The sequence below is a fragment of the Eupeodes corollae genome, chromosome 1, assembly GCF_945859685.1.
Source record: "Eupeodes corollae chromosome 1, idEupCoro1.1, whole genome shotgun sequence".
Taxonomy (NCBI): domain Eukaryota; kingdom Metazoa; phylum Arthropoda; class Insecta; order Diptera; family Syrphidae; genus Eupeodes; species Eupeodes corollae.
The window spans coordinates 255,070,820-255,097,328 of record NC_079147.1 but is presented as its reverse complement, the minus strand read 5'-3'; the positions used below and the strand labels follow the sequence as shown (position 1 = coordinate 255,097,328).

General features: G+C 31.5%; 1 protein-coding gene across 2 annotated transcripts in view; it reads left to right on the top strand.

The window, feature by feature from the left end:
• Positions 1 to 26,509, top strand: part of LOC129943271 (calmodulin) — a 70,955-nt gene that overhangs the window by 32,960 nt on the left and 11,486 nt on the right. For both annotated transcript variants that reach the window (XM_056052582.1, XM_056052581.1), the window contains exon 3: positions 22,131 to 22,373. In XM_056052582.1, the coding sequence (XP_055908557.1) occupies positions 22,131 to 22,373 (243 nt within the window). The remainder of the gene's footprint in view (positions 1 to 22,130; positions 22,374 to 26,509) is intronic.

Below are 26,509 nucleotides of genomic sequence, written 5' to 3'. Positions count from 1 at the left end.
CGGTTTTTTCGAACAACAAATCTTGATTTTAATCGACATGAGATTAGTCTTCTCAATTAATATTTTAACACAAGTAAACTTGACTCGATTGATAGTAAGGGAGATTTTTCTTGAATTCATTTGCAGTCAACTTTTCAAATGAAACTGGAAAGGTTTTTTTTTGGCAGCTGGCTTATCAGATACTAGAACTTGATAAAAGACCTAAAAGTCTCTTATATCGTTTGAACGTGCCAAATTAAAGACAATTTGACAGATGTGCCTTCAACAATATGGCCGCTGATTACTGTCACATTTGATGAGAAAGTTACAGTGTTATAAATTCAACAAAATTACAAGACTGATAGAATGGAGGCCTTAATGAAAACTAAATATCTTTAAATATTGATTAAGTTGATCCTTACGTTGTCGAAAAACTCAAACGAAGTAATAGTTTTAAAATTGTTTTAATATAACAAAAATCTTGTAAAGTAAAGAGCATAAAAGAGCGAAAAAAGAATAATAAATGGCTTGGCATTTGTTTGTTCTGCTAAACAACACTGCCTCCAGGATCCCAATTGACCTATTTATTATTTTTTTTGTATAAAAGTAAAGCTTTTACTTACACTTACAATTGAAATGCAAAGAAAAACAACCCCTAAAATAACATAAAGAAGGGGGAACCCTTATTACATATATAATTCAATATCAAAATCATGAATGTAGGTATATAAACAGTTTCCCCCCTATATAAGCCATTCTGCTGCCTTGTCTTTCATTACCATGTTTTTCGTGCATAAACAATTGAAATTGATTTTTTTTTTGGTTAAAGAATTTATAATGACAAAAATATGTACATGTTGCGTGTTTGGAATAAATATTATAAAAACAAATGTGAAGAGCTTTTTGTAGAGTTCGAAAATTGTCGTCAAGTTCAAAAAATAATCGCCCCATAAAACTATTGACATTCTGTAATTTTCCTCAAATTGTATGGGTACTTTTTTAACATCGAAAATGCAAGGAAACTCTTTTGGAAAAACATTTAAGTCTCGATTCGAGGCTTAATTTCTTGTTAAGCGTAATTTTTAATAATTTACATGCAGGTACATTTTGAATGAAATTTTAACATCTATTGTCACGTAATACGAAAATAAAAAGAAATTTAGCCTCCGAATGTCGAAGTTAAGAATGAAAAATTCCTCTTTAATGAACCATTTCCTTCGTGTAGACGAGCATTTCCTCATTTTTAATCCACTTTACCATTCCATTAACAGCAAGAAGTTTATTTCTATTTTTTCTTTTTCTATTAACAAAAAACATGCAGTTTTTCCTTGGTATACATTTAGAAAGAAGAAGAAAAACTGATGTTTTTTTTTTTAAACAGCTTCTTAGTTAAAATGTTGGCAGAGTTTTTAACATAAACTTAATACATTCGTTTGTACTAAAAGAAAACCCCCTGATGGGGGTGTTAATGACTACAGACAGAGTTTTGCTTTTATTTAAAACAAAAAAAAAGAGAATATAAATCACGAAAGAACCAAATTAAGGTTCTAATTACGAAACCATAACAACAGCAACAACAGGAAACCGGATATTGCTACTTGCTTTGTTGGTTGTCCCCAAGGGTTCTGATTTTCTGGGAGGAATATTAATATATGTTATGTACCTATGTATAGAAAGATTCATCCATGATGATGATGCAAAAAAGGAAAAACTTTTAAAACCAACAATTTTCATCATCGCATCTACGTAAATGAAAATATAAATATAGGATACTCGTGTATGTGTGTTGTATAGTTAGAAGCACGAGACACAAGACTCTATCATTAGGCTACTCTCTCAGTCTTTTGCTGTTTTGATGATGGTTTTTAACATTTTCTATAAAACATCCCATACAAGGAAAAAGAAAAAGACAAAAATTAAAAAGTTTTTTAATGAAGAACTCTCTGCGGGAAGATAAAATTGCTTTTAAGCTAAAAATTAAAAATTCTAAAGGTTGATCTTTTTTGGGGCCATGGATGGAAGTTTTTCGTTTTGTTTTTTGATAATACATACAAATTATTGTCATTTGTGATGGAGATTAGTCTTTTATAAGTTTTAAACTGAAATATGTTATTTTGTTTTTGTGATGTTCAGCACAACTTAATAAAGTCAATTTATGTATTGTGTCAAAAAATATTCAAAAACCGAAGTTTATCAAAAGATTTTTTGACTTAATTAATAGAACTATAGGAAGGAAGTCACCACCCGGGAAATGCAAAATTAAATCACTTCCAAAAATTGAAGGGATCAAAATGTATTGTTAAGGATTAAGGAAAAAAAAACTTTGGTATCCGCTTTAGGTTTAGATACGTTGGGAACGAAAAATTGGTCCCAACGCTTTTAGTTCTTTGTTCCAACACTTTATTATTAAATTTGAATTTGTCCAGCTAAGAATTTTTAAACCAATTTAAGTTGTGGAAAGAAACATTACAAAATGATGATATTCTTCATACAATACTGACTTTTGTCAATCATATGATTTAATCGGCTTAAAAAAAACACCATTGTCCTTAAATCAAATATAATTAGGGGAAAGTTATAGTTTTCATGGTTTTGCATCATTGAAACCAATCAAATGGAATTTTTTTGACAGGTTGGTTATGGATTTAATCGAAAATTTAAAAATTTCTGTCATTGAATAAATATTTCCTGATTGAAATCAAGAACTTCCTGATTTTTTCTCCTACGATGCAAGAAGTTTTTTACCCCTTCTGATCTGGCTATAAGTTACAAAGCTTTTATTCGTCCAAAACTTGAGTATAACTCTCATATTTGAGCTGGTGCTATAATAACGTACTTGAGTCTTCTGGATAGAATTGGAAAAGGAGCTCTAAAAATGGTAGGAGATCGTTCTTTCACAGAAACATTTTTTTCTGTGGAACACCGCGGCAAGGTCTCATGCCTGTCATTGTTTATTAGCAAAATAGCCAGTTGCCTTCCTCTCCTTAAACAATTCAACCATAATACCCTTACTGCTAGGAATGACCATCAGTTTACTTTAGAGCCCAATTTCGGACGTATTGTTAAGTACAGGAATTCTTTCTTTAGCCGCACTACACGAATGTGGAATGCTTTACCAGGCTCAATATTTTCCACTTATTACAATTTGCAGTCATTCAAAACCAATGTGCATCGGTTTCTCCTTTTTAATACTATTCTTGTTTCCTAATTGCTCGCACTATGTTTAATTATTGTAAGGGTATTCATACCCCCTTTAGTACGCGCATAATAAAAAAAAAACTATCAAGTCTCACCCACTTATGTCAAAGAGGCAGCTAATCATGATTTTTCAGTTACTTGAAAGCTGAACTTTATTTATACGTGTTTTTTTATATTTTGCACAATTCTATTTATTGTTTTATGTGATACGTTCCTTGTCAAATTGGAAAAGGAATAAGTATTATTTCCTTTAAATAAGAAATAAAGTCAGGATGAAATTGTAGCTTGCCTGAGAAGTGTTTTGTAGACTATTATGTAAGTTTTTGGTAGCTTTAGCGCAATGAACTGAAGGTAGAGTAAGGTAAAGTGAAGTTCCGACTTTGACACTTGAAAAACTAACAAGTTGCCATGGTTAAAATGTAGAAGTAGTTGACTGCAAATGAAGTCTCTTATGTTCTCTGAAATAGTCCAATGTAACGCTTTCAGTCGAAAGATTATGTTCAGAAATGTGAAATCAAAAATAAGCTGTTCATTAAAAATGATTTCATTATTGAGAAATTAGAAATAACTAAAAGATAAGTAATGTATATTTTTAGTAGACAAAGTTTACAATTCATCAGTGTCAAATCGATGCCAAACATAACAAATTTGACTCTCTTCCTGGCTTTAAAGTATCGAAACAAAATTTTCAATGATGAAAACCAATATAAGCTAAAGGGTGATTTTTTTGAGGTTAGAATTTTCATGCATTAGTATTTGACTGATCACGCGGGATTTCAGACATGGTGTCAAAGAGAAAGATGCTCAGTATGCTTTGACATTTCATCATGAATAGACTTACTAACGAGCAACGCTTGCAAATCATTGAATTTTATTACCAAAATCAGTGTTCGGTTCGAAATTTTTGTTTCGACAAATTTTGTTCAGCGATGAGTCTCATTTCTGGTTGAATGGCTACGTAAATAAGCAAAATTGCCGCATTTGGAGTGAAGAGCAACCAGAAGCCGTTCAAGAACTGCCCATGCATCCCGAAAAATGCACTGTTTGGTGTGGTTTGATGCTGTTGGACGCAACGTTACGGTGAATGGCGATCGCTATCGTTCAATGCTAACAAACTTTTTGTTGCCAAAAATGGAAGAACTGAACTTGGTTGACTTGTGGTTTCAACAAGATGGCGCTACATGCCACACAGCTCGCGATTCTATGGCCATTTTGAGGGAAAACTTCGGAGAACAATTCATCTCAAGGAATGGACCGGTAAGTTGGCCACCAAGATCATGCGATTTGACGCCTTTAGACTATTTTTTGAGGGGCTACGTCAAGTCTAAAGTCTACACAAATAAGCCAGCAACTATTCCAGCTTTGGAAGACAACATTTCCGAAGAAATTCGGGCTATTCCGGCCGAAATGCTCGAAAAAGTTACCCAAAATTGGACTTTCCGAATGGACCACCTAAGACGCAGCCGCGGTCAACATTTAAATGAAATTATCTTCAAAAAGTAAATGTCATGGACCAATCTAACGTTTCAAATAAAGAATCGATGAGATTTTGCAAATTTTATGCGTTTTTTTTTTTTAAAAAGTTCTCAAGCTCTTAAAAAATCACCGTTTATAACTGGCCCCTTAATGCCTAGATGCATTTGTCCAAAGAAATAAAACCTGAAACCATCTCCCATCGACTGTTACGTGACGATCCGTTTAAAGAACGAAATGTTGGCCCGATGGTACCACTCTTTAGACGTTTAGCTTACTTTAAGCTTCTTTCTTCATTGAAAATTATTTCACTATTAAATTAGTCGTAAAATTTGCTGTCACCGGGTCAAAATTGTTATTCTTTCTTTTTGAACTTTGATAAAAATTGTGGTTTTCCATAAGGTTTAGATATTTTGTGTACATTTTTTGGTCAGTGCATTGGCTTAAGGGTACTTTCACAGTGAAAGTTTTTAAGTTCTAAACTGAAAACTCTGTTAGGAAAAGAAAAAGATTACTGTTGTCTCTAACAGATGGCGTGCAGACTTTCTCTGTGTGTCAGCCATGAAACCCTTACCCTCCGCTGCCTTTTGTCACCATTACCTTTCCGCCGCATCATTGGGACACTGGGATCTTGGTCATCATCGCGACCACATATTGTTCGCCACCAATCTTCTGCATAAATCAATTTATTAATTTCCGTGTTTATTAGTATACTTCATTTTATAAGTATTAAAACGAAGCAATAAACCTTGAATTATATCAAACCCGCGTAAACTCTTCAATTGGCGACGAGGATGGAACAATTAATAAAAGAACAGAAAGAGTGGTTTGCACAAATCATGAAGCAGAATGCCAACAGTATGCAAGAGTCTCAACAGTGCAGCGTCCACCAGCATGCATAACTCGACCAGCCACTCCGATACCACGAACATCGAAAAGAGCATCCCTAGATTCGAAGCCTTTGATCCATCCAAGACAGATTGGAAAAACTACTTCTTCCAGCTTAAGCAGCATTTCGAGCCACACGTGGTCACAGATGACGATTTAAAGAAATCGTATTTCTTATCGTGCGTCGTGCGTGAAAGAAGATGCGGTCTTGATCACAAGCTTCTGTATCGAATGGTTTTTAATGTTTAAATCTAAAAAGAAAAACGAACACACTCTTACTTCAAAATTCACTTATCATTGACACCGAAAAAAAAGGAAACAAAAGCTTCGGTCCATAAAGAGCGCATTTCCAACTATCATCGCAAAGGTTTTGTAACTGGCAATTAAATGTATACTTTTTCCAAGTTTTTTTCTCATTCGATTTAAGTCCTAAAGAAACGCTGAACGTTTTTATAACAAAACCGTGAATACAAATTTCGAAAAATTATAAAAATGATGTTGAAAACGGTTATAACTTTAAAATTGGGCAAATATCTAAAATCGAAATTCAAAATTAGTGGCAAAAATTGAAGCTTGACTTATGACTCTTTCCTGTATACTAACCAATGCATAATGTTTGAATACATTTGACATTTTTGTCTAAATGGAAAACACGTTTTAAGACTTTTGAAAACTTATCCCAAGCAAAAATATCCGATGATGACGATTTCCAGTTGATGAAGGTAGAAAAGATTTAAGGTTTATTCCTTCAATTTGAATAGGTATGATTTTGGTTTTTACAAACAATTTTTCAGGATTCTTGTGAATCATTTGGTTGCCATTAAACACACCGAAAAATCGTCAACTAATTATAGAATTTATATTATTTGTAACTATTCTATTATTCCCTACAAAAACTTTTGAATTTTAGGAAGTACAAGTTTTTGAATGTAGGTGGTAGGTACCTTCGTAACTTTTCAGCAGAACATAAGGATTTATTTTTTTGTGTAAATTTGTCCAATTTGCATGTTAGGTAGGTACTTTCAACTTATTTCATGAAGTTTTCATTATATCATCTCTTTTGAAGATGAAAAACTTCTTCCGCCTTTCGCAATAAAAGAAAACCATTAAATTAATTATATTTCAAGTTTTATTTTCTCAATTTCTCTTTTTCCGAAAAAACTCATGAAATTTTTCCCAATCATAAAAACAGTGTAAAATATAAACTTGAAGGTTCTAGTATCTATGTACTTTTATAAAATAATGTCCTCTTTTTTATTCAGAGGTATATGTATGTATATATTTAAATAAATGTACATAATTTATTTACACTGTTTTTTCAATTTTTTACCTTGAGTATAGAAGCTCTAAGATCTAAGTGAATATTAAATTGAATTATTTATCATTCACCTGGTGTAAATACATATGTACCAACATTCATAATGATATAAAAGTGTGTAGATAGATAAGAAGTATGTATAGTATATGTATAAGCAACAATTATTATTTTTTAATACATAAAACCCTTATACCTATTTATATAGAATATTATAGATTTTCTAGGCACATACATATGTACCCATAAACATTTAAAATAAATAAGATAAAAACATTAAACATCATGAGTCACTCAAAACGCTCTTGATAGGTATATGTAAATATAGGTAAATAGGGATGGTGCCTATATATACAAGCTTGAGCTTCCCCTTGGAAGAAGTCTTCAAAAAAGGACTAAATAAATCAACAGTGACTTTCATCAGGAGTAAAATATAATAATTTACTCTTCTGTATCTATTTATGTAAACTTTTTTTCAAGTTATTGCGCAGATCCTGGAATTTTCAACCCAAATCCTGGGCATTTTCCTTTTTAAACAGGTACCATACTATCCCTGGATAAATTTCAGGCACCAAGCTTTATTCCCGTTTCGTTAAATTTCTTTCGTTGATTTTATTTATTGCAGTTTTCCCCTTTTTTGGTTTGTTGCTCGTAACTACCCATTTTTCGTTTTCTGGTTTTCAACTTTGACCCAGGAAAAGTTGAAGTTTTGAGTTTCTCTCCAGCACCTGCGCTCTAGGAGAATTTCAAATTTTTCGGGATAGCTACGTCATAAATTCGTGTATGTGTATTTCCAGGATTTCAGGAGTCTTTTTTCCCTCTCCCTTTTTCTGTTTTTGAGTTGGAAACTTTCTTTAAATATTTATATAAAATTTAGCTCGTGATGAAATTCAATCTCTTTTCGTTTTACATTTTAAAATGTTTTACATAGGAAATTTCATATTTTTAATTTTCACTTGACAACACACAAAATTGGAAGTACTTTATGTTTTTAGATGAAGAGGAAAAGTTATTGATTAAAAAAAATAAAAACATAATTTATTCATCGCATGAACAATTTTTCTTTATTTTTTGAGGATTAAATAAAATTCGTCCTTAGAAAAAGAGTGCAAAGCAAATGTTTTCCTTCGCAATAGGATTTAATATTTAAATAAAATGTTGTGTACATGTTATTTGGCCTTTTTTTTAAAAACCCCCCTCCCTCTTTGCTTTAGTCCTTTGTTTGTTAGCTTAAGCGTAGATATATAGGATTTAGGTAGGTAGGTTGGTAGTTCTCACATATTTCTTCTTTCTCACAAGATTTTAGGGATAAAGTAGAACTAGGACATACAAATATTTGTCATTTTCAGCTCAACTTTTTGACAGAATGCAATGAAAATTAAGAAAAATAAGAAAAAAATAAAATAAAGAAAGAAAGAAAGAAAGAAAGAGAGAGAGAGTGAGAAACAGGAGAAAATGAGATCAGAAACTAGATTTGAATATTGAGAAAAAGGATTAAATTCTAGGACGATTTGCGAGGAGTGTTCGTGTTTTCTTTCAATTTTATGTAGGATTAAAATAAATCTTTGGATTTACCTACAAAAATAAAGTAGCTTTATATTTATTTTATTCAAATTCTGAATTTATATAAAATTGAAGTTATGTATTTTGTAGAACGAAAAAAGAATTAAAAGATTACGTTTTTTCCTTCTCTTTTGGTAAACAAAATGTTGAGAAATAAAAATCTTAAGTACCTACCTTGGAACAACTTCCTTTGTAATCAAGTTTACAATTATACTTTTTTCTTGTGAAAAAGGTAGTAGGTACTTACCTACTTGTAAAATGCCCTTATTGGCCAATTAAGACTAATAAGCTGTCGTGAGTGTTAACTTCACAAGCATCGTTAAGTTCTTTCTTTTTTTTTCTTAAAGCTAAAAAAGGTGTTTAAGTACATAACTTGTAGGTGTTTAATTTGTTCAATTCTCAAGGTAATGTGAAAATATGTAAAAATTGTAAAAAATTGAGTTGTAAATTTGAAGTCATTAAAAATAATCTGCAATACTTTAATATAGGAGCAACATCTGGCTTGTTAAAGTGTTTTAAAAAAAGTTTGAGTTTAATATCCCTTTCGCTGCTTTAAATTTGCAGTAATAGTTTCTAAAGAGTTTTCGAAGAAGAGTTTTCCTTGTTGTAGATCTCATGCCAGAGGTCTATTGTTTATTCCCTGTCTGTGCCAACTAAAGTTCTTTTAAGGGTGCTGCCATTTCTAAGGAGTTGAAAAATCCTCCAAAAGTAATTCTTGTCATTAAAAGTGCTTTCTCAAACGAGTTGTTCGAATTCAGCAAACAGAACTGTAGGTCCCTTAAGTTCTTGACATTAATAGTTCACAGGAATGAGAGTTGAAAGTCTGGGGGCGGTGGTTCTCTACGAGCTGTTGCGCCACCTAATTTAGTTTGTTTGTATTTAAAAAAACGAGTATTTTTCAATGAAATAAATGGATGTCTACTGTATTTCCAACAAAAAACTGTATCAGCTAAATGACTGCCACTGCTACGGTCAGAGTATCAGTATCTAGGAAAAGGATTTTCACGAAGTGTGGCTGTATGTCCTCAATTACTTCTTGAATTCCATATTAAAAGAATAAAGTATCTATTTTGGAGCGGTATAGACCTCATGTTTAACGTAGATCCACAGAAACAAGTCTGAAAAGCTAAATCGCTTCGAGAATTTTCTTGCAAAATGTTCACCATTTTCATAGTGAACTTAAGTTTAAAAATGTCATATGTAAATGTTCGTATTGTTTCATTTGGCAGCTTCAAGTGAAATTAGGAACTTGAAAGTAAGGCAAGTTTTTAATATCTGATTGGCAAGCTGTCAAAAAGTTGCCCTCCAATTAAGGCAACTTTATTGGAAAGTTGACTGGAAAGTTAGCCAAGAAAAATTTCCCTAACTATCAAGTAAAGTTCACTTATGTCAAAATGACAATTGATCAGGTTTTTTCATTCAACTGAAAGCTGAACTTTTTTACTGTATAATTAACTTATTTTCTGCACAACTCCATTTGATGTTTTGTACAAAACGGGTTTCTTGTCAATTGCGAAAGAAAAATAGACAAATTTTGTTGGACTTGTAGCTTGCCTGAGGAGTGTTTTGAGGGCAATAATGTTTTTGGTAGTTTTTTTTTCACGATCAACAGAAGGTAGAGTTTTAAATTTATGACACTTGAACAAGTAGTTGCCTTGGAAAAAATGTATGTCCCTTATGTTGCTTGAACCTGCCTCTTTTTAGTAAAAGAGTATTTTCTGCTTGTCAAATGCCAATAATGGCAACTTCAAAACTGACAGTGAAACCTCTTATTGGGAATCCCTTAAATACTAGAATACTAAAAGAAAATGTAATGATTAAATAATTACCAAATTTTAACAATGTTTTGAAAACGATTACAAATAATATAAATTTATCACCACAAGCGACAACAACTTTAAGCAAAGAGAATTCAAAAGAATGCAATCTTTTATGACTCAATACAAAGATTGCATTCATTGAATTCGAGCACTAATCATTTGACCGCAATCAATTGATTGCAATCATTAAAAGTTTCTGCATCTATTTAATACCTTTCCACTCTCTCGCATTCTTTATTCTTCAACTGCATTTTTTCAAGCCTTTGCAAGAATTCAAATAATTATTATAATGATGGACTTCAAGTGAATGCAGAGACTTCAAAAAATGCAAAGTCTACAGAGGAATGCAAAGACGGTAATTTATGCAACAGCGAATATAACTGTATGGTGTTGTGTGGTGTCACTGGATAGTCTTTGTCCTTTGTTAAAAAAGGCCGTTACGTTACAGCCAATGAAAATCGGTGCCTTTGGTCGGTTGCATGGACTAGACATTAAATATACCATAAATCGACATCAATCTGATGAACGTCTTTATCGATTAATCTCTCCTTTCACTTGGCTTTCTAAAAGTCTACATTCAGTAATCTTTACAGAAGCTCAAAGCCAATATTTAACTAAATATGAGGATTTTGTTAACGTTGAAATTTAAGGTCGATTCATAAAGTTGACTTCTAAAAACTTTTCATGGCGGAAATATTAACAAACTTCGATTCTGATACTATGATAGTTCCATGAGTTTTATTCTACTTCCCACTTGTAACTGCGTCGTCGCCGCATTTGTTCACATGTCCATTAAACAAATTTATATTAGCAAGATGCTATGTTTTTTTCAAAAATTTTGAAGAAAATTACTTTAAATCACAAAATTTCCACTACAAATTTTATGTACTACCTCCGCCCACTACATCTAACCCACACGAATTCACATAACCCACCGTGAAAACATATACAAATGAATTAATTGAATTCCCATTTACAATGTCAATAATGAATGTTTGCCAAAAAGAAAAACAAATCTTCCTCTTTGGCATGTTGAAAACTAGGATTTCCCTAGAAATTTTCTTCCCCGAAAACACCACCACCGCCTTCGTCCGGCCCGCGAGTGGTCACCATCGCGCAGCACCTCCGATGATGCCGGTATTTACACTTTGTGCCACATGAGTAGGGACACACTTTGTTCGTTTTTTATTAAACGATATTTTTCAAACCCTAAGGTTTTTTTTTGGAAAAAGGAATGAATAAGTATTTATTAATTAGGTTGATTTTATGGCGATTTTCCAAAGGAGGTAATAAAAAAGTACCTGTTTTTTTGTGTCACATGGATAGGGACAAGATTAAAATTTACTGGAAAACCTTTTAAAGTAAGGAAAATAGCAAAAAATCTTATGTTTGGGGTAAATACAGGTTTTATTAAATGGTTCTGATTTCTTTATTACTTCAAGTAACCTGCGGTGGTGTATAGATTCATAGAGGGATGTCAGATTATTGAGTGAAATTTGGGCCCAGGACCGTTTTAAGGCTTCAAAAATGATGTTCAGGTCAGGAGAATGTGAGGGCCATGGTAATAAGTTCACATTTTGCCCTGAGTCCCGGCTTTTGTTGTCCGTTCGGTAGGTATTGGTGCGGTATCTTGTTGGAAAGTCTATCGTTTTCCACCAAATAATTCAGAAAACTGTGGAAAAAGCTTGTCCCAGAATCGATTTGTAAGTGGTTGCAGTCATTTTAGAGCTTTAAAATATGGTCCCGTAAAGGGTGATGCCCCCATACCATTACACCGCCTCCATTGCTGTGCTGTTTTTCAAAATAGATTTCTTCCTTTCTAAAATGAAAGAAATAATAGCTACATCCATCAAGTCTGTCCAATTAAAGATCGATTCCACCGAATGTGATTTGTTCGAAACCTAAGGCGTTGGCTCATTCTTTCAGAATTCAATGGTGCCTTTTATGGTTTGCCTTCTGTACCGCCCGAGCAACAGTCGGATCTACCCAAGATCCTTCCTTGATTTTACTAATGGAAAGTCTTAAATATGAAGCAACTCTTTTTATACTGAAATGACGTAGCTTTCTTGACTATTTTGTGGGGTTTTTTCCATACCGATTTTGGCCTATTTCCTCCTTGGTTAAACCCATACTCTTCTTGTTTCTATCAAATTAATACTCTTACTATGCTCCCAAACAATCAGAAAATCCTTTTATCTTATTTAAAACACGCTAATAGGTAAATTTAGATCATGTCCCTATTCGTGTGACACAAGAAAACATGTACTTTTTATGACCTTCTTCGGAAAAACTGTCATAAAACTTGTATTTATCAATTTAAGACAAAATTAGTATTTTCCACATTTGGTTTTTCCAAAGGGTTTGAAAAATATCGACAAATAAAAAAAGCTTGTCCCTATTCATGTGACACGAAGTGTATATAAAGTCGGAAAAGAAATCGCAGACAACAACCTCGACGAAACAACAAACGAGCAAAAATTTAAAAATAAGAAAAATCGCATTTATCTTTTGCTAGACAACAAAAAAAGAACAATTTAGTCTTTTTTTTAAATTTTATTTTGCCTGATGATCGAAATACGAAGACGAAAACGACGTCGTCGTCGACGTTTTTAGCGGTGTATGGCGGGCTTGCGGACGGCCATCCATGTCGTCAAAATGTAATTTGGTCGAAGAAACATTTTTTGATATTTTGAGTGAAATCTCTTAAAAATTTTCTATTAAATTTTAAACATTTCGCCTTTGCGCTCGCTCTAACTTCTTACCCTCGTTTGGAGCGGAAAAGTTTCAAATCAAAAACATGAAAATAAAAAAAAATAAAAACTGATTTGGTAATTAAATGACGATTACATTTTTTTCTTTGTTTATTCATTTTTTATTTGTCTCAAAAACCTGATAAAATGAAAAGAATTACCTTCTGATAAATTGAAAAAAAAGGAAAACAAATTTCGAATATTTAAATATTCTTTTGTATCACAAGAAGAGAAAATATCTTAGCGAAAAGTTAAGTGGTTTGCGCTGAAATTTATGTGATTCGTTGTATTTTATTTTTTTGAATTTTCATTATTTCTTTTAAATTGATGACAATAAATATACTTTTTTTGTTTTCTTCTTAAGTGTGTATTATTGTTCATTTTATTGTTTTTTTTTTTTTTGTTTATTTCTTTGACAAATTTTGAAAACTCGAAAATAGATATTCAAATATACGAGTTGTACGTACGCATAAACGAGCTATCACAATTTTTATATCGTAAAATATTTTTAAATTGCATACACGTTCTTTTATTCTGTTGTGGAGAAAAATAAAACCACAAGTGTATTTTCGTATTTTTCGTTCCACACACTATTTCCTCATGTGAATATGTACATATATTTTTAGAAAATTCCTTAAATTCGAAAAAAAAAACTTTTCGTAATTGTTTGACACCGAGAGTGAGAAAGTTTGAAGAATTCGAAAAACAAAAAATACAGTGGGGTATTTTCATTCATTGCATTCTAAATATACAAAGTACATATACCTAATTGTTTTTTGTTTATTCAAGAAAAAGTTTTGAAAGATATTAAGCGATTTTTCTTTCACAAAATTGAAAAATTATTTCAAGGTAGTTCAAGTAAAAAACTCAACATTTAAAGTAAAAATCAATTTCTCGTTTTAAATTTAATTTTAAGAGAAACACAGAAACGGCCAGACAACGAAATGGTTTTAAACAAAACATTAATGCATTGTATTTTTTACTTTTTCTTCTAAAATTTAAAAGTGTTAACATTTGAATATAAATGAATACTAATCTATCAATTGAATTTGAGTATAATAAATAACTTAGTCATATTTTCTAAGTGAATGATGAAGATGACTAACGACGAGTTGAACAAAATATAATATAATGTTATGTGTTTGGTCATTTGTTAGGAAATAACAAAAAAGAAAAAAAAAATATTAAAATTAAATTAAATTACTTAAGTCAGTGATGACATGTTTAAAGTTATAAACATACTACACAGCACACCTATTTTGTTCGTGTTTTCGAAACAATTAATTTTCTTATGTAGTTAAAAATAAAAATAATACATAACAAACATACCACTCCTGTGTCTGAATGTGCGTTTTTTTGTTTTAATAATATATCACGCTTAATGAAGAATTCTTTTTTATTTTTTATTAACAATTAAAGAAATAATTTGTATCCAGTTATTCTTAAAATGGATTTCTTTTTTTTTCTGATCTCTGTTAATTTTTATTGTCGAAGAAAAATTGTATGATTGATAATAAAGCGCACCAAAATTAGTTAATTTGAAATTAAAATAAAAGATTATCCACATTTCTATCATTTGAGTTGAAATTGAATTGATAGATCTTTTCATCTGAAAATTGTTCAGCTTGGATTGTTTCCATGTCTCGACCATTAAAAATGAAAATTATGGTCAAATGTTTCCAAAAACAGTTGTAGGGAAATTTCACTGCCATTGCATTGAGTTTTTGTTAAAGATTAACAATATATCATCGCAAAAGAAATTGCCCAAGAAAATTCCCGACCGGGCCCATTGATTAAAAAAACTTGTTACCATACTGAGATTTGGAAATTGGCCTAAGGTGAACTGTCATTATCTAATTAATTTGACAGATGACATAAAAAGGAGTACCGTGGTAATAAATAAATACATTTCATTGTTAATTTAAATGTTAATGAAGATTAACAATATATCAACGCAAAAGAAATTTCCCAAGAGGATTCCCGATCAGGCCCATTGATTAAAAAATGTTGTACCATGCCGAGATTAGGACATTGACTTAAGGTGAACTGTCATTATGCACATTCCTGGCCGCGATTTCACATCATTATTAAACTGGCCCTTGTTGACATTTATAGAGTAATACAGCTACAGAATTTGATAGATGACATAAAAAAGGAGTACCGTGGTAACAAATATGTGATTGTTAATTTCGTTTTATTTAAAATAGGGTTACTATTTTTCCACGAGCAAAAACTGTCCTGAAATATTGTGGGGGTGTGTCGAAACAATAGTGAAACAAAAAGTCAAAATATTGACATGATCATAAAATAAGACGTTCAAAAAATATTCCATTCCAAAATCAGTGATTTGCCGATTAATAAAATTTTACAAATCCAAAAAGTCATTCCAAACGATTCATTGACGTGGCAGACCAAGAAAAACAACAAAACGACAGGATTCTGCTATAATAAAATCAATTAAAAAAGACCCTTTTATATCATCGAGAGAAATACGAATCCAACTCGACTTTAACGTGAGCGCGACAACAATTCGGAGACGAGCTGTTAATGGTGGTCTAAAATCTTTCAAAGCTGTAAAAAAAAACCTTTTATTTCAACCAATAACAAGCTTTCGAGATCAAATTTGCTCATGACCACATTAACTGGACTGAAAATGGATTAACATATTCTTTTCGGACGAGTCCAAATTCAATTTTAAGGGATCCGATGGTTTCCGTCGTGATGGCAAACTAGGCAAAGAGGCACTAAATCAACGTAACACCAAAGCTACTTTGAAACACGAAGGAGGTAACGTGATAGTGTGGAGATGTTTTTCAGGGCATGGACTGTGACCGATTCACCAAAAATATGGTACAATAGATCGTTTTATGTACCGTGACATTTTGCAAAATATAATGCTTCCACACGCTGAGGATCAGTTGCCTCTGAAATGGATGATTCAGCAGGACAACGACCCAAAGAACACGTTGAAAACGGTTAAGACATGGTTTCAAGAAACCCGGATTGACATTTTACAATGGCCAGCACAGTCCCCAAATCTGAACATAAATAATAAATCTATGGGCAAAAATAAAAACGATCTGTTTGATCACATAAAACTGGCTCGGGAAAGTATTCTAAACAGCATTATAAGCAGTTTAACCCTAGACCCGTGTACTGGGCACTCAGTGCCAAATAGAATTTTTAAATGAAAAGAAAACTTATAAGTTTCCCATTTACATGCCTAAAGGAATTTTATTTTCAGGCGTACAGTACCCAAGTAAACGAAAATGAACGTTTTACATTTATTTTTTTCACATTAAGGGCAGGTTAGGGTTGCAATTAAAAAAATGCCAATTTCCTGTACACGGGCACCCAGTGCCCACAAGATTTTTATATGAAAATTGATCTTTTGGAAACGTTATTTTAAAAATATTTGGTGTTTTTTTATAGTTTATTAGCTTTAAACCAAACTAAATATAATCATTGAGTAAGTCTGTGCTAGTTTGTGCTTATATAACGAGAACAAAGTGTTTTTTTTTCTACTAAAGTGAAATTGGAAAAATCTAAAATAAGAAAGTAGGTACTGTATGAAGCTATATGGTTTTTTGCTATCTATGAATTTTCTGTAGAATATGGATAATAGTGAAGCCTATACTGTTCTTGCTTAATGCATCTTCGAGCAGAGATTTGACTCAAGCAGAGCAGGAATTTTTCGATGAACACTACGATAGGTTTGTAAACGATGAAGAGCGTGGAGATCAAATCGCTAGTCCATATAACTCTGATGATAAAGAAAAAAAAAATGGTGCAGATTTTTCTGATGCTGATGATCCAAATTACGATCCAAACGAAGTAATAGTGGACATTCGTGTTTAAGAGGCTGGGTTGGCTGTTGAACTAGCCATTTGCATTCCACCCCTTAAACGATTCAGCCGTAATACTCGCACTTCCAGGAATGCTCATCAGTTTACCCTTGAGCTCAATTTTGGGCGTACTGTCAAGTATAGAGATTCTTTCTTAAATCGCACATCGAGAATGTGGAATACTTTAGTCAACTCTGTTTTTCCCTTCCATTTTGATGTTCAGAACTTTAAGACCAATGTGCACCGGTATCTCCTTTTAAATCCTTCCCTATTTTCCTAATGCTCGCACTGTGTTTAAATATAAACATATAAAGGGTACTAATAACCCCTTGAGTGCCTGTAAATTATATAAAACAAAAATGGAGGAAGAGGCAGAAGTAGAATCAGATCAACAACAAGAGTTTCGTCATGTGAAATCAGTGGATGCAATACTTAGCTCGAAATATAAAATTCTCTGATATTTGGTGGTCAATGCCTGATGAAGTAGAGACACGAAGAGCAGTTAGAGCTAGTAATGAAAGATTCCATGCTTCGACAATGTGCTAAAATGATTAAAAACAAGGGCTTTGCTATCAAATACTAGCAAAATTTTAGTAAAACTAAAAATATATATGTATTTTTTGAAAGTTGTTTTTATTTTGGCCAACACTACATTTTATTGCCTTAAAATATTTTGCAAAGTAGAGTTAAAGAAAAATTGTTATGTTACCTCATTCTCCGAAATATTATGTTTTGAAAAATTCTGTACTTCAAAAATGCTGAAAAGAAAAATAATAAATACAAATCTGAGCACTTTTACAAAAAACGATTTCTCTATTTCGAACTATTTTATTGAAATACAGAATTTTAACCAACCAAAATTTTGTCCTACACATTTTCGACCATACAGAATTTTGTGCATATAGAATTTTGTAATACAGAATTTTGACATAAAGTATTTTAAATACAGTTTTGTGATCCATTCAGTATTACTACTCATACCCAAATATTCTTACTTTTGTATATGAAACAGAATTAAAATATGCCAAAAAATCATTATTGTTTCTATTATTTTGCTTATAAGTTGTATAATTTTAGCTTTGAGAAAAGTTCTGAAAGGAGGTTGTGCGATTCAAGTAAAGCCCTTAGCAGGTTCTAATTATAGAGACCTCTCATTAAAGTCTGAACTAAAAATTCAAATTTTAAATGAGTGAAGTTGGCTGCTATAAGCTGTTCGCTTTATTGCCATTTATTTTATTCTAAGATCACGGATCAAGCTTAGAAGCAAGAAAATATCAAAAGTTATGTGTTTTAACGTATATGAGATGACAGACAGAAAAAAATACCTATGAAAACACCCACTAATTCCATAGAACTTTGACATTTCCAAAACTTTCAAAAAAGGTCTGTTTGTTTATTCTTTGGCGTAAACTGTCAAAGACCCACTAATTCCATATAACTTTGACATTTCCAAAACATTCAAAAAAGATCTGTTTGTATTTTCATAAACTGTCAATTTGTAAGGTTAATTTTATTTTAACAAATTTCAGTAGAAATTTTGTGAATTTTATTTTGTTTTTACAAACAGCATATAATTATGACATAATACAAGAAATACATTTTGAGAACTCCTCCAATTCTTTATGAAACAACAAGAATCCTTATTTTAAGGTAAATTTGAAAAGAGAACCTTATGTAACTTTTATTATTCTTTACCATTTTAATCCTTCTACCTCTCAAGGACACCATTTTTATCTAGAAATTAAATTATGCAGTCAACTGCCAAAATGTGAGTTACTTTCTTCCATCACTCTTCCTTAGATAAATTTTAATATGAACTGAATTTTATAAATATTCTTTCTCGTAAAATATTATCCTCTTATATCATATTGAGAAAACGAAGAAAAAACATCCTTCCTGTGATGTGATGTAAACGTCGTCGTCATAGTCATCGCTTGTCAGAGTGTCATAAGCATCTTGTATACATATTTATACTAGGAAACAATTTCCTGTCTGTCACTAATGTTCTTTACCTTCAAACAGAAACACAAAAAGAAGCAAGAAAACCTAAAGCAAATCCTTCAAAAAGTACATACATACCTTAGTTTTCATCTTCATTTCGTACTAAGGAAAAATAGGAGGTCCTTTTTCATTTTATCGCGGTGTGACTTAAAATGCACACGCAATACACTTCTCAACCAACTCATCATCCACAGGCACAGTAAAAATGTTGAATAAGAATGAAAATAGCCCGTCGTTGTCGTCGTTGTCCTGTTCTCAAAGGAAAGCAATTACTGTCCTTCATCCTTGTTGTTGGAGTATTGTTTTATAGTAGGTATATGCTTTGGTTTTTAAAACTAGCTCATCTGGGTGGATCTTAAATTGTTCTTGTTAGGACCACAAAAACCAACTAGAAACAAAACCAAGCTAAATAAAAACGAAGTAAATTTTTGTTTTAAAAAGCCAAGACAAATGGCGAACATAAAACAAAAATAATAACAGTAGAAAATTAACAAAATGACTGCCCATTGCACACAAAATGACTACGCGTGGGTGGATGGATGGATAGATGGATAACGGTATAGTGGTTTCCTTTTTTTTATTTTGTATAGCTTCTTCCGTTTCCAAGTTTTTATATTTTTTATTGTTGGTTCTCTGTTTAATGATGCTGGATGGATGGATGAACGGCAGTGGCGGCGGCGAACGTTTAAATAAACAATTACGAGAATATACCATAAAAATAAACTAGAGAAATATGTACCCATAAGAAAAACAACAACACAGACAAAAATATAAAATAGAAGAAAATATACCATAAAGTCTATTCCTCAAACTTAATCGTAAAGAAAATAAATAAAAAATATAAAAGAAAAGAAAAGGAAATTATGTTGCAGATGATTACCTTTATAAAGTTTATTTTATATTGCTTTTTAGTGAAAACGTTTTTTTATTTTTTATTTTTCTATTTTTATGATGATAATGATTGAAAACATTGATGGAAGTTTTTATCTTGGAATTTTGTTTTTATAATTTAATTAGATTAATTTAAAAGTCATTAAAAAATATCAAGTATACTCGTACAGTCGAAACGCCTGAAATATACGTTAATAGATTTTAAAGTGTACAAAAATAAATAGGAACATTCGACCTTTGACAGTTGATGGCGGCGGCCATGTTGTAGGAGCTTTATCTATCAAATTAGCTGTCATTGGGAAGGTTCATACAACATAAAGAATGTCATTGGGAATATCATTTGCAGTCAACTGCTCTCTTTGACCAAGGCATCTAGTTAGTTGGTAAAGCGTCATAAACTTCAAATTCACCAACCTCTACTTTCAGTTGATCGTGCAAAAACCACTAAAAACATAATTGCCTACAAAAAACTTCTCAGACAAGCTACAACAAGTCCATCTCGACTTGTATTTTGTATTTTAAATACATTTTACTTATTCTTTTTCCAATTCGATAAGGAACCTTTTTACATAAAAGATAGAATGGAATTGTGCAGAAAATAAATAAATCACAGAGTAATAATGTTTAGCTTTCAGTTGAATAAAAAAAACATGATCAACTGTCATCTTGACATAAGTAGACTTCACTTGATAGTGAGGAAGATTTTTCTTGACTCACTTTCCAGACAACTTTCCAATAAAGTTGCCATAATTGGAAGGTAATTTGCAAAAAGTATTTGACAAATTGAAAGTTGTCCCAAAATTAAGACAAGATTTAAATTTTGCGATATAAAGAGATGTAAAGAGTCTTTACGTTAAGAAAAGATGCAAATTTAAAGCAAGCAGTTTCAACATTCCTAATTTAGAGAATACGTACTTTTTGATGGACAAAAATATATTAAAATAATACAAGTTCAGTGGCTACCAAAATTAACAGTAAGTTATCGTTCCAACATTTTGGGACAGCCTACTTTTTATAATAACACATTTTAGAAAAGCTGAACCTAGACATATGCTTTTCTTCTTTAAGCTTGAGGAGATTTTATAAATCTCATCTAAACCCGAAATATATTCCTTGAGGTTCAAATCTAGATTTTAATTTTAATAATACCTAACTCGAGTTTTATAATATCAATCTACAAAGAAGGTCCACGTGAGTATGCATTCCATTGGGGTCTAAATATATGAATAATAAATTATTTCTTATCATATATTTAATTTTATATTTAGTTTAAATTGCTTAAGAAATTTATTTTGAAAAGTGGTAAACCTTTAAGGCATTTTCCAGCAGCACAGATTTAGATTGCCATTAATTCTCCCACATCAACTTACATTCTAAAAAGCTGGTAAGCTATACAAGTTACGCAGTACTCGACTCAAAGATCAACTTGATTAGAATCATTGCAAAAAATTATCAGAAACTTGCTTAATCAAATAAAATAATCTTCCTGCCAAAATCAGATTCCTCTGGTTTAGTAAACTATCAAACAATTTTTGAAAATCGAAAAAGGTCAGACCAAAACTTGGGAAATTTTATGTCAGGACTATGGGTCTGCATCCATAAAACAAAATTTAAAAAAAAAATGTCCCTGAAGCTAAAAGAAAACAAAAATAAAGGAGTGAAGTGTTTTCGCTGAGTGATCTCTAAAACTGTTGAAAACATATAAAGACATTTTTTTGATGAACAATTGATCTAAAAATGTCAGTATAAAAACATCGTAATCGAAATTGATACGTTACAGACAATGCACATAGATTTTAGGACAGCCAAAGCATCCCGAAGGATCACTTCTATTGCGAATGTCAATTATTAATAATTGATAGCCTTTTTAAAGTTCAGTTTCCACACTGAATTTCTAACTGCTGAAACTTATCAATTGACTAATTAAATGATAAATTTTGTTAAATTCTTATCAATCATCAATTGATAGTTGAGTATCGCAATAGGGGTCAATATTTCTTAGAGATATTGGATTAACCATAGCCTTTAAATTATTTTGGTCTGAATTAGATTATATGGACACCAAAGAGATGTGGTTTCAATAAAATGGTGCTACGTACCAAAAAGCTCATGCAACATAAAAAATGCTGGGATTTGAAGGGGATTCTCATGTGGAGGTGATGTGAACCTAACACAGTGATCTTTCAATTTAACTTCGTTTCGAATTTTATTGTGTGGTTGTCTAAAGCCGCAGGTATTTTCAAATAACCCACAAACCACAAAAGAGGCCCACATAATTTAAAAAATTAAACAAATAACTAATCAGATCTTATCCTTTCAATCGATGACAAACAATAAAAACAAAATAACCATTTGTATGTTGATCAGAAATTAACTTCTTTTTTAAATTTATTTTTTTCTTCTCTAGGTAATGGAACAATTGATTTCCCTGAATTCTTAACAATGATGGCACGTAAAATGAAGGATACCGATAGTGAAGAAGAAATTAGAGAAGCATTCAGAGTATTCGATAAGGACGGTAATGGCTTCATTTCGGCGGCCGAATTACGCCATGTGATGACAAATCTTGGTGAAAAACTCACAGATGAAGAAGTAGACGAAATGATCCGAGAAGCTGATATCGATGGTGATGGTCAGGTCAATTACGAAGGTAAATTTCAAAATTATATTAAAATAAAAAAAAAAATATAAGACAATTGCATAATTTTAAACTTATACTAATTGGATTAACTTTTGAAACTTTTCTATCATTAGACATACAAGAAAGAAAAAATCAAATTGGTACAAATTCTCGTTGAAATCAAGTCGAATGGCACTAAACTCTGTTGGACGGGAGAGTACCTAGTTTCTAGAAGAACAAAAGAACAAAAGAAAACAATAACAACAACTACAGAAAAATGGAAAAGAAAAGAAAATATTATTCCAGGTTGACAGCTTTTGACAATCACATTTTCGATTTTTTCAGTTTATTTTCTTGTAGTTTTGTTTCTATTCGAATGTACTACATAATTGGATTTTGTTGTTCTTTTATTTCAGTCTTTCGGTTCTTTGGTTTCGAATCAACCAACCATGACGTCTTAATTAATTTATGTACGTGAATGAGGACTCGGTATTTTGAATATCCCAAATCCGTTTATTCTTTCGTTCCTCATTACGAATTTAATACTTTCCTATATACCTAACTAAAAATACATACAAACACGGTTGTTTTATATTTGAAAATAGAAAATCAATGCTTGACCTAAATATAATATAATATACATAAGGAAATCGGAGAGAGAAAGAGCTTCCAGCTAATTAGGAACGTTTAAATGCAATGAAGTTGACACATTTGTCAGGAATAGATAGATCAATATAGACACAGAGTGGTTGACGACGACGAACGATGGACGTTTTAGCACTTATGTCAGAATTACTAAAGATGTGTTGTTTTATAAATGACTCCATATTGACTTAACGAGAGGCATTAGCCCATGGGAATCGAAACAAATGGAACGATTTGTATCTTTATTAATGTATCTACATAGGTTTATATCAATAAGATACCTCAAATAATCCCGCCACACGTCGACGACGAGAACACACTTAATCGAAATAATTTACCAAATATATCACCACTGGCTGAACCACACTACACCTATGTTAGCATAGAATACTCCCAGTGCAGCGTAGCACAAATGCTATTTAACCATCAAATAAATAAAATCTGATATATATTTATATCTACTCGTACTTTCTCAGCGATATACAATTACTTGACTTCACCTTCATTTTTCTAGTACATATCTTATGAATCACAAATCAGTTGGCATCATTTATTTTTGTTTTGTCATTCACATATCTCTATCGTTGTCTATCTATTTATCTATCGTTCTATGAATGTACTTATGTAGAATTTTGTATAGAGTACAAAAATCACAAAGTGATCCAATCCAATGTGATGAGAATATACTTTTTGTTTCTCTCGTGTGTCTTATAAAATAAATTGTCTGATGTCGTTAGATAGTTTAGTTGATGACTTGTGATGTGAGATGTGAAAATGAATCATAAGAGTGTCGAGATGAAGGAATGAAGCAAACAAATGCAAAAAAACTGATCGAATTCCATTTTGGCTTCTTTTTAAATTCATTGCATATTAATTAATGAGATTTATAATCTAGTAACTTGGGACATACGCACATAGATAAATAAGTGCCTAAAGGTTTTAAAAGTTGTTTAATTTTGAATAAAATTAAGATATTTCCATTAATTCCCGACCCTTGAACATTTTTGCTCTGATCTTATCAATGTATATTTATGTTTTGCATATTGCAAAGTGTCAATGACCACTAATTAAATCGAAAAAGGTCGATCGTATTCGTTTCAATCTTATTTGTTTAAAACTTATAAGTATAATAAATATTAATGCGAAATCAAATTTCAGTTTAAAATTTGTTTTCTGTTTTTACAGATGATTGAATTTCCTTCGCGGAATTATAGTGATGCTAGAATCATAAGATTTAATTGGTAAATAAACATAAACAGCAGTGTTAGACTGTTTTAAATAAAGCTCGCTGAAATGTTTTGAACATAAATAAAGAAATATGCAGTCTGTAATCTAAAGAAACCCAATTTTCCGGAAACAATCAGCTTTTAAGTTTCAAGATTTAACTTTATTTCACTAGCTGATGTCTAACAGGTCAGCAAAATTGAAAATGAAACTTATTAGGTTCTGTTTCTTCGTTCTGTCACTTTATTTTTCTTATATGAATTTGACAGGACCTGGGAGGGTCGCTCTTCATGCGTTTTCGTCAATATTGGAAACATTTTTACCACTCTTGGCGAAGAAAATTGTTGCGGATGAAATGTCTCTTTTGATACTTGGGAACACGAAAAAGTCGTTACATTTCAAATCAAGACTGTACGGTGGTTAATCCACCAATTCAATGTTTTGAGTTTTCAATTCAGCTATTTCAACTGATTTGTATTACTTGCGTTCTGATGATGAAGAATGTTACGATGTCTTTTATTGATTTTGCCCCATTTTCCAAAGGCATTTCCTGCAAACAAATGCTTTTATAAAATTTCAAATCGACCTCTGTCTACGGTTATCAGATATCTGGCTTTGTGAAATAAAGAGCCGACATTTACTTGGAAATGCTTCGAGTATGGACAACTTTTGTTGCATTTTTATTTTAACACTTATTTATACTGTTCACAACTATGCTCATTGCTCTTAATTCATGATTAAAAAACTGTGAAGACTTTTGAGCTACCAAACCACCAATGAATTTCCTTACACTAATCGACATAAATAATATTTGGAACAATTGTCAGGTCATGTGGATTCCAATCTTTTTCAAATTAACCCTTCTAACTTGGTATTAAACGTGATGATCTGGCATAATCAAATTTTGCACAGCATTCATTTTTGACACAATTAATTTTGTGCAATATTTTAGAACTTCACTGCTGCAAAAAGGACATTCTTCAATAGTAATGGGTCAGCTATAGCTATCATTGAAATTGATCCGGAAAAATGTATATATTTTATTTTATAGATATTTGAAGGTGTTTGCCTTTGATTAGAAATGAAAATTATATACTAATCGATCGGAAATCATACAAAAAAAATTTTTGGAGAAGAAAAAGGTGTAATTACGCATTTATATATCTCTAAACCTGTATTTTTCTATTTTCCGGACTGGAATTCGTTTTCCTGAACAGCTGATACTTTCATGTTAGTGAATCGAATCGTTCCACTAATTTGTGTTCTAATTTCACACAATTCCAATAACAGATTTCTGTCAGTAAAAGCTTTTCGGTTGGTTTCAATCAGGAAATTATTTTCAATGACAGACATTTTTAAAAATACCTGCCAAAAAAATCCAATGTTTGTTTTCAATGATGAAAACGAATGATAGCTATAAATGGCGCCTAAAAGTAGATTTGAAATCACTTAACTTCAAAAACAAAACAATCTGTGCAAAGTAATTCTCAAATATTAAAATTTTTTAATCGAAAATGTCAAAAACACTTCATTTTACCAGAACCAAAAATATATGGAGCGGTCTAAATTCTAGATTTCGTTAAATAACAATTTGATGACTAAAAAAAAATTAAATAATTAGATCTGTGTCTGAACTCAGAATCTCAATACCCGTGTTTTTTGGCATTCTATAAATAGTATAGTAGAAAATGCAAAAAAAAACGCATCGGCAGTAGCCAGATATTTGTATTTAAAAATTGGTACAACTGCAAAAAGATTTATCAGAATAATAATTTAAAAAACACACAAAAATAGAAGAAAGTTTTCAGCAAACAAAACTAACAAAATGGACAATTTTCAAGAAGAAATGGAAAGAAAACATTTGGAAATTAAGATTATATAAAAATAGTTAATTTAACAATTGCAGCTTGACATCAAATATGAACTTCAAGAATGTTGTTTGTTCGTAGATAGAGCTTGAAGCTCGCCTCAATTCTTTATAAAAGTGAATCGATTTGAAATGAGCTCGATTCCGGTCGGGGATCGGAGTCGATTCAAAATGTGTGAAGAAAAATCATGCGGAGGAGTTGGTTTTACACATATTTATGGTCTGTTTATTTACATTATTGTGTAGAAAAAATTTAGTTTTGTTTTATTCAAATAATAAAAAAAAAATACACATGGAGCAGGTAGCGTATTATTGTATGCTGCTGAACTATTCAGTTCTTTTTAACACAAATCAAACTATCTCACTTGCACATCATAAGAAACATCGAAACACCAAAAAGATTTATTTAATCTTAACTGAGATAAACCTT